The sequence below is a fragment of the Salvelinus namaycush genome, unplaced genomic scaffold, assembly GCF_016432855.1.
Source record: "Salvelinus namaycush isolate Seneca unplaced genomic scaffold, SaNama_1.0 Scaffold11, whole genome shotgun sequence".
Lineage (NCBI taxonomy): Eukaryota > Metazoa > Chordata > Actinopteri > Salmoniformes > Salmonidae > Salvelinus > Salvelinus namaycush.
Genome location: NW_024057786.1, coordinates 132,008 through 141,410, shown reverse-complemented (window position 1 = coordinate 141,410; position 9,403 = coordinate 132,008). Strand labels below are relative to the sequence as shown.

General features: G+C 47.8%; 1 protein-coding gene across 1 annotated transcript; it reads right to left on the bottom strand.

Moving 5' to 3' along the window:
* Positions 1–8,887, bottom strand: LOC120035719 (tripartite motif-containing protein 16-like). The gene is made up of 6 exons (XM_038982286.1): positions 8,251–8,887; positions 7,732–7,827; positions 2,812–3,045; positions 1,008–1,167; positions 823–882; positions 1–586 (listed from the first exon to the last, which is right to left on the bottom strand). The coding sequence occupies exons 1-6, from the start codon at positions 8,845–8,847 to the stop codon at positions 72–74; spliced, it is 1,662 nt and encodes a 553-aa protein (XP_038838214.1). The 5' UTR covers positions 8,848–8,887; the 3' UTR covers positions 1–71.
* Positions 8,888–9,403: the final 516 nt, after the last annotated feature.

Genomic DNA, 9,403 nt, shown 5'->3' with positions numbered 1-9,403 from the left:
TGGACCCTATTACAGTTTAACCAGCTCAGCTATAGACTACACCAGCATGACTAGTATCTATGTGGACCCTACTACAGTTTAACCAGCTCAGCAGTACCAGAGAGATAAAACCCAGGATAGAGGGGCTGAGTGAATGTGGTCTGGACTCTGTGGAGGAGGGTCATTGTGTCAGAGACACTGTAGAAGGACAGAGTACCTGCCTTGTGATCCAGGTACACTCCTACTCTGGAGGACTGAGGACCTGATACTTTAGTCTCAACATTATTGTGTCTGAAACAATAACCACCACTATAGCACAGTAAACTCCAGGACTTGTTATTGCGTCCAAATACACCATCATTACCTGTCCCTGTTCTGCTGATGTCTTTATATGAGACTGCTGTTTCAACATAACCAGTCCACTCCACCTCCCAGTAACAGCGTCCAGACAGACCCTCTCTACACAGAACCTGCCACCGGTTGGTGAATCTGTCTGGATGGTCAGGATATGGTTGGACTTGGCCTGTATAGGTCACCTTTCTGTTCCCTTCAGACAGAGAGAGGTGTGTGTGTGCTGTGTTTGGGTCCAGTGTGAGCTGACAGGAATCTGGGAGAAGAGCAGAGCAGAGACCAATGAGGGGAGTCAGAACAATAAGTTAAGTCAGATACTGTATCTACCCTGTCTTTGATTAGAGCACAGCAGAGATCAAATCAGAGAAATATGAGGAGTCAGATAGATACCCAGTCTTTGATTAGATCTACTATTGCTATATATTTCTAGAGGGATTATTAGGAGTGTCAGTAAAAAGAGACTGTTAGTTACTTCACAATAAAGAGACTCACATTGTAACAACTGTTCTCTGGTCTTGGGCTCTGGAGGCAGTACAACATCCACTATATTCACTACAGACACACAAACACATTGACAGAGAGGGGGAATGTTATCATCAGACCATATTCCACATGTATATGACTAGTAGGGAACTTTCAATGGTCTAAAGTTGATGTTCTTATTGTTTTCAACACACCTGTAGTGGAGATCTTGGTCCATTCTCCTTTAAGGAAGTCTTCTAGTTTCTCTCTCAGTTCAGACACAGTCTTACTCACATCTCCAAAGTACTGAAGAGGACGGACAACGATGCTGGGTAAGACTGAAGATACACTGATACTGGAGAGAGACTGATAACTCTGGAGAGAGAGAGAGAGAGAGACAGAGAGAGAGAGAGAGACAGAGAGAGAGAGAGACAGAGAGAGAGAGAGAGAGAGACAGAGAGAGAGAGAGACAGAGAGAGAGAGAGAGAGAGAGAGAGAGAGAGAGAGAGAGAGAGAGAGAGAGAGAGAGAGAGAGACAGAGACACAGAAAGAGAGAGAGACACAGACAGAGAGAGACAGAGAGGGACAGAGAGAAAGACAGAGACACAGAAACAGAGAGAGACACACAGAGAGAGAGAGAGAAAGAGAGAGAGAGAGAGGGACAGAGAGAGAGAGAGACAGAGGGAGAGTGAGGGACAGAGTGAGGGCGAGGGACAGAGGGAGGGACAGAGGGAGAGACAGAGGGAGAGAGAGAGAGTGAGGGACAGAGGGAGAGTGAGGGACAGAGGGAGAGCGAGGGACAGAGCGAGGGACAGAGGGAGAGACAGAGGGAGAGAGACAGACAGAGAGAGAGAGGGACAGAGGGAGGGACAGAGGGAGAGACAGAGGGAGAGAGACAGACAGAGAGAGTGAGGGACAGAGGGAGAGTGAGGGACAGAGGGAGAGCGAGGGACAGAGGGAGAGCGAGGGACAGAGGGAGGGACAGAGGGAGAGACAGGGGGAGAGAGAGGGAGAGACATAGGGAGAGACAGAGGGAGAGACAGAGGGAGAGACAGAGGGAGAGAGACAGACAGACAGAGAGAGAGGGACAGAGCAAGAGAGAGAGAGAGAGAGGGACAGAGGGAGAGTGAGGGACAGAGGGAGAGCGAGGGACAGAGCGAGGGACAGCGGGAGAGACCAAGAGAGAGAGAGAGGGACAGAGGGAGAGTGAGGGACAGAGCGAGGGACAGAGGGAGAGACAGAGGGAGAGAGACAGAGAGAGAGAGGGACAGAGGGAGAGAGAGGGACAGAGGGAGAGAGAGGGACAGAGGGAGAGCGAGGGACAGAGCGAGGGACAGAGGGAGAGACCGAGAGAGAGAGAGACGGAGACAGAGAGAGAGAGGGACAGAGCAAGAGAGAGAGGGACAGAGGGAGAGACAGAGGGAGAGAGGGACAGAGCAAGAGAGAGAGAGGGACAGAGCAAGAGAGAGAGAGGGAGAGAGAGGGTCAGAGAGAGAGATGGATAGAGAGAGAGAGGGACAGAGAAAGAGATGGATAGAGAGAGGGACAGAGAGAGAGAGACAGAGAGAGAGGGACAAAGAGAGAGAGGGACAAATGGAGAGAGAGACAGAGAGAGAGAGAGACAGAGAGAAAGAGGGGCAGAGAGAGAGAGAGACGGACAGAGCAAGAGAGACGGACAGGGACAGAGAGAGAGAGGGACAGAGAGAGAGAGGGACAGAGAGAGAGAGGGACAGAGAGAGAGAGAGGGACAGAGAGAGAGAGGGACAGAGAGAGAGAGGGGGAAGGACAGAGGGAGAGAGGGACGGACAGTGGGAGAGAGGGACGGACAGAGGGACGGACAGAGGGAGAGAGGGACGGACAGAGGGAGAGAGGGACGGACAGAGGGAGAGAGACAAGGACAGAGAGAGAGAGACACGGACAGAGAGAGAAAGAGAGACAAACAGGACAACATAATGATGTAGATGAATAGTTTCACATGAAGTTAATTTCATATCACATGTAACAAGACAGTTTAGTTACCTGGAGGAAATGGATGTGATCCTCTGTGTGTGAGAGCTGCTCCAGCTCAGTGCTTCTCTTCCTCAGCTCAGCTATCTCCTGCTTCAGTTGCTCCAGGAGTCCTTCAGCTTGACTCACTTGAGCCTTCTCTTGGGCTCTGATCAGCTCCTTCACCTCAGAGCTCCTTCTCTCAATGGAGCGGATCAGCTCAGTAAAGATCTGATCACTGTCCTCCACTGCTGCCTGTGCAGAGCGCTGTTAAGAGAGAGAGAGAGACAGAGAGAGAGAGAGAGAGAGAGAGAGAGAGACAGCGACAGAGAGAGAGAGAGAGAGAGAGAGAGAGAGACAGAGAGACAGAGACAGTAGGTACAGTAGCCTCTCTGCACCTCATTGAGTCCGAACGCTGCCACCCTGCTCTCCAGGTCCACCAGGCCTTGTCCCCCCTCCTGGACAGGCAGGTACAGAACACCGCTTGGTCCTGCTCTACTCTCCTCCCTCCTGGACAGACAGGTACAGAACACCTCTTGGTCCTGCTCTACTCTCCTCCCTCCTGGACAGACAGGTACAGAACACCTCTTGGTCCTGCTCTACTCTCCCCCCTCCTGGACAGACAGGTACAGAACACCTCTTGGTCCTGCTCTACTCTCCTCCCTCCTGGACAGACAGGTACAGAACACCTCTTGGTCCTGCTCTACTCTCCTCCCTCCTGGACAGACAGGTACAGAACACCTCTTGGTCCTGCTCTACTCTCCTCCCTCCTGGACAGACAGGTACAGAACACCTCTTGGTCCTGCTCTACTCTCCTCCCTCCTGGACAGACAGGTACAGAACACCTCTTGGTCCTGCTCTACTCTCCTCCCTCCCGGACAGACAGGTACAGAACACCTCTTGGTCCTGCTCTACTCTCCTCCCTCCTGGACAGACAGGTACAGAACACCTCTTGGTCCTGCTCTACTCTCCCCCCTCCTGGACAGACAGGTACAGAACACCTCTTGGTCCTGCTCTACTCTCCTCCCTCCTGGACAGACAGGTACAGAACACCTCTTGGTCCTGCTCTACTCTCCTCCCTCCTGGACAGACAGGTACAGAACACCTCTTGGTCCTGCTCTACTCTCCTCCCTCCTGGACAGACAGGTACAGAACACCTCTTGGTCCTGCTCTACTCTCCTCCCTCCTGGTACCCCCTCCAGTAGCCTGCCCCGTAGCAGAGCTAGACCCAGCCTCTGCCCCCTGAGTCCTAGTAGGCTGGACAATAGAACGAGTCCAAACGGCCAAAGAACGTTGTCTGAGCTGGAACACTAGCGAGGCCATAGCAAATGAATTGAAACAAACCTTCACAGAGCCTCTTCTGACTGGAATGATCCTTAGAATTACATTTCCCCTAAATGGCACCAAAAAATGTCTCCCTTTTTATTTGACCACTAAAACCTGTTCTTAGGACGGAACTGGAAAATCACAACTTGTCTCCCCTCCTGGACCGCTTGGTGTTAAGTAGCAGACTAGGTGAAAAATCTGTAAATCGCCTTTTTTAGGCCGATTTAGGCTCTTAACCCTAGTGGCTCTGGATAAGAGTGTCTGCTAAATGACTCACATGGAAACTTAAATACAACGTTAACTAGATATCATCTGTGTCATTTATAGCCTGGCACAGATAGTAAAACTACATTAAATACAACGTTAACTAGATATCATTTGTGTCATTTATAGCCTGGCACAGATAGTAAAACTACATTAAATACAACGTTATCTAGATATCATCGCCACATAATTTATGTGGAATTTAAAAGACACCGTTAACGTTACCGTTAGCTAGCTAACAACGTCTGTTACACTGTAACTTACCGGCAGCCTCACATAAAAACGTATTGGTTAACAAAGCTTTGATTATGACCAAAGTCTATAGTAGTGAAAAGTCTCTCTCTCTATTGTAACTTACCACAAATTGCCATCATAGCCTATCTACATGAATGTGTCCTGTCAGAGTCTTTTCCTCTCCGTTAACCGTTAGCTAGCAGTCTCGAGCCACAGCTGACGTTGACCACAATGAGCTACAAGTAGGACTGACGTCACTACCGGTGCAGCAGCCTCTGCAGCAGCAGCCTCCCCCGGGTCCTAGTGCCCGCCCGGTAACACGGTTAAGATGCGATGGAACGGTTGACGGGAAAACAACAAATCACAGAGAAAATATATTGACTGATGTATTGAATTGTTTAGGGTAGCTTTAGCTTTGGCTTTAATAAATTCTGAAAATACTTGAAAACTAAAAGAAAAAAGAATAGTAGCCCTCCTCAGGAACCACAAAACCCTCACAGACCAACTTCTTCTTCTATGATATAATGGCGGTCCATAAACCAACGTTAAAGGTGCATGGCGCTACCTACTAATAGACCCTCCCCCATCCCCCAAATCCCTTCCAACCCCCCCCAACCCCGTCCAACCTCAATGACCCTACACTTCAATCTTTCCCTCTCTTCAACATCCTTACAACAATATAACAACACATGCTCCACCGTTTCATTGACCATACCCTCCAGACACAAACCATTCACATGCTGCCAACCAGATGTAAGGACCAGTTCAATGTACAATGTCCTAAACACAATCGAGTAAACACCACCTCTTCCTTCCTAATATGACCTTTGAACCTTGGTCCACCGACCTTTAGAGGACATATAAATGCCTTCCCTTGTGCTCAGAGTCCCATCTCTTCTGCCACACATCTATCAAAATGTCTCTGATCTTACATTTGGCCTCACCTCTACCCAGTGGAACATTAATATCAATTATATCTTGTTTCAAAGCTCTTTTAGATAACTGGTCACCAATTTAATTTCCTTCCACACCTGAATGGACTAGGACCCAGCAGAATCTCACTACTACACCCATTCTCTCAATTCTCCATAATAACATTGATACCTACAACTGTCCAACCAAAACCACTGCCCTGTCTACTAGTATATTCCCAACAGTCATCTAGAACAGTAGCAGTGGGATGCTCAACCTCACAGCCTTTCAACCCAATAAGCTAATGACAAAAAAGGCCAAGCTTCCTGCCATCCAGGACCTCTATACCAGGCGATGTCAGAGGAAGTCCCTAAAATTTGTCAAAGACTCGAGCCACCCCAGTCATAGACTGTTCTCTCTGCTACCGCAAGGCAAGCGGTACCACATTCCATATTGACTCTGTACCGGTACCCCCTGTATATAGTCTCCATATTGACTCTGTACCGGTACCCCCTGTATATAGTCTCCATATTGACTCTGTACCGGTACCCCCTGTATATAGTCTCCATATTGACTCTGTACCGGTACCCCCTGTATATAGTCTCCATATTGACTCTGTACCGGTACCCCCTGTATATAGCCTCCACATTGACTCTGTACCGGTACACCCTGTATATAGTCTCCATATTGACTCTGTACCGGTACCCCCTGTATATAGCCTCCACATTGACTCTGTACCGGTACCCCCTGTATATAGTCTCCACATTGACTCTGTACTGGTACCCCCTGTATATAGTCTCCACATTGACTCTGTACTGGTACCCCCTGTATATAGCCTCCACATTGACTCTGTACCGGTACCCCCTGTATATAGTCTCCACATTGACTCTGTACCGGTACCCCCTGTATATAGCCTCCACATTGACTCTGTACCGGTACGCCCCTGTATATAGCCTCCACATTGACTCTGTACCGGTACCCCCTGTATATAGCCTCCACATTGACTCAGTATCGGTACGCCCCTGTATATTGTCTCGCTATTGTTATTTTACTGATGCTCTTTAATTACTTGTTACTTTTAATTCTTATTCTTATCCATATATATCTTTTTTGTTGATTAGGATCTCGTAAGTAAGCATTTCACAGTAAGGTCTACACCTGTTGTATTCGGCGCATGTGACTAATACAATTTGATTTGATTTAGTAGGTCACTCCTACTAGATTTACCAGATGATAAACTATTCAATACAGACAGAGAATCTGAGCATCCTATAATTCTAACAGGTTGTACGTCCTCCACCCACTGGAGGACAACTATTATCACCAACAGTTCAACTGAGGGTACTGACAGTTCATCTGTTAGTCTTCTACATATCTGCACATCAAATTCAGGAAGGTAAACGCCTGCTCCTGTGTGCCCACTATCTGTCCTCTCAGGATCCCTCACCCTTGACCCATCCTCCTCTACTTTCTTCACTGCCTCAGCATACGACACCTTCTGCACTACTCTGACTCTAGCCACCTCAACCTGCCTCTCTCTCACCAGACACTTCTGATCCCCAGCAACATGGGCACCCCTACAGTTAACACACAACTTTATCCACTGAATCTACACAATCCTCTATCCCATGACCTCCTGCACACTTCCCACATCTTGGAATCTCCCTCCTACAAACTGCTGCAACTTGACCATAAACGTTGCACCTGAAACAGCTGATCCTAAGCAACATGGACACCCCTACAGTCGACACACACAACCTTATCCACTGAATCTACACAATCCTCTATCCCATGACCTCCTGCACACTTCCCACATCTTGGAATCTCCATCCTGCAAACTGCTGCAACACGACTGTAATATGAGTCTGTTTGAATTGAGTTGAATAGAGAGAGAGCTCCATGTTAATGTATAGGGGACATGAGTCAGTCATGGTTACTCATGGTTATGTGATGAGGTAGCCCCGCCTGCTACTTCTAAATCAGTGTCGGTCCAATAGGGAATGTCCTCTTGGTGTAACGGTCAAGATGTTGGTTTCTCCCACGGTAGACCTGGGTTCATATCCCGTCAGTTACATTAAACAGTCTATTCTCTGAAAGGGGTCCAGACAGCCTGTTCCCAACAGTGGGGTCAGTGGGATTGGATAAGGACCCCTCTCTCTCTCTCTGATTGGAGGAGAGAAGTGAAATGGTGTGTCTCCTCTGGTCAACAATACTCACCTTGAAAGACTCCACAGCCTGTTGGAGCTCCTTCAGCACCTTCTCTCTCTCCTGGAATCTCTGCTGGACCTTCTGCTGACTCATCCCCAGCTGCCTCTGTGGAGAATCACTCTTCAATGAGCTATCAAGCTTTATTAGTCCAGTAGATCAATAGTATAGTAATGTGACATAGGACCCATAGAGAGGAAGGTCTACAATCCTGAGGAAGTCCCTTTACAATATGATATTATGTTGCTATGTGAATGATTATAGTTTTTATGGTGGGCCTACATGTATCAGGTGGTTGAGACTGAACTTTGGACTCATAAAAGGCCATTCAGAATGATAATAGTGTTTGACTTTAGAAAATGGTGATACATTTGGAGAATCTGGGTTAACATATCTATATACTCAAGGTTTGTGTTCATATTTGTGGATCCATTTCATTTGAATGATCTCATATTCAAACAGATTTAGTTCCTACTGTATCTTTAATTCTTTGTTTATCAGACAGTCACCAACAAGTTGTTCTGGTCTTACCTGTTTCTCAGTCCTCTCTGCTGCAGCTGACACTGTATCATGGCCTTTATGTTCATCCATCACACACTGATAACAGATACACTGCTGATCGGTACGACAGTAAACCTCCAGCAGTTTGTCATGATGAGAGCAGATCTTCTCCTGTAGTTGTGCGGTGGCTTTGACCAGCTTGTGCTTCTTCAAAGCAGGAGATTCATAGTGAGGCTGGAGGTGAGTCTCACAGTAAGAGGCCAGACACGCCAGACAGGACATGAGGGCTTTCTGCTTTCTGGTCCCAGGGCAGACATCACACGCCACATCTCCAGGTCCAGCATAGCACAGAGCAGGAGGGGGAGCAGCCTGGAGTCCTGTCTTCCTCAGTTTCTCCACCACCTCAGCCAACATGTTATTTTTCCTCAGATTAGGCCTTGGAGTGAAGGTCTCTCTGCACTGAGGACAGCTATAGACCCCTTTCAGAACATCCTGATCCCAGCAGCCCTCAATACAGCTCCTACAGTAACTGTGTCCACAGGGGATGGTGACCGGCTCCTTCAGTAGATCCAGACAGACAGAACAACAGAACTGGTCCTGGTCCAGCAGAACTCCCTGTTGAGCCATTTGGACGGTTGTTCACTCTCAAAAAGACAGACGACACAGAGACTCAGATCAGTTTCGTTTCCTCAGAAGAGAGTTTGTGGGAGGGGGAGGGACTTCCTGGTTCTGCCGGAGGGGTGGGGTTAGAAGGAGGGAGGGGTTAGAGGAATGGAGGAAGAGAGAGAGGAACTGCATGCAACAGCAAGAGGGAGACAAATAGTTTTGTTCCAAGGTTAGAGCCCCTAACATGGAACAAATGACATAATGAATCTTAAAATGTGAGTTGTTAGAATATCTGAAGGGTAACAGTTTCTATGAAGTACGTCTGTATCATTATGTTAATGACCTTTATAATGCCTTATAAGACACCTATGTGTTGTAATTAATCAATAAGGCCTGAGGAGGTGTGGTATATGGTTAATATACAGTACCACGGATAAGGACTGAGGAGGTGTGGTATATGGTTAATATACAGCACCACGGATAAGGACTGAGGAGGTGTGGTATATGGTTAATATACAGTACCATGGATAAGGACTGAGGAGGTGTGGTATATGGTTAATATACAGTACCACGGATA

Coding starts and splice junctions, on each gene's coding strand:
- LOC120035719 (XM_038982286.1), bottom strand. CDS start 8,847: ATGGCTCAACAGGGAGTTCTGCTGGACCAGGACCAGTTCTGTTGTTCT. Junction 3,046..7,731: donor AGGCTGTGGAGTCTTTCAAG/GTGAGTATTGTT, acceptor CTCTCTTAACAG/CGCTCTGCACAGGCAGCAGT. Junction 1,168..2,811: donor ATCACATCCATTTCCTCCAG/GTAACTAAACTG, acceptor CTCTCTCTCCAG/AGTTATCAGTCTCTCTCCAG.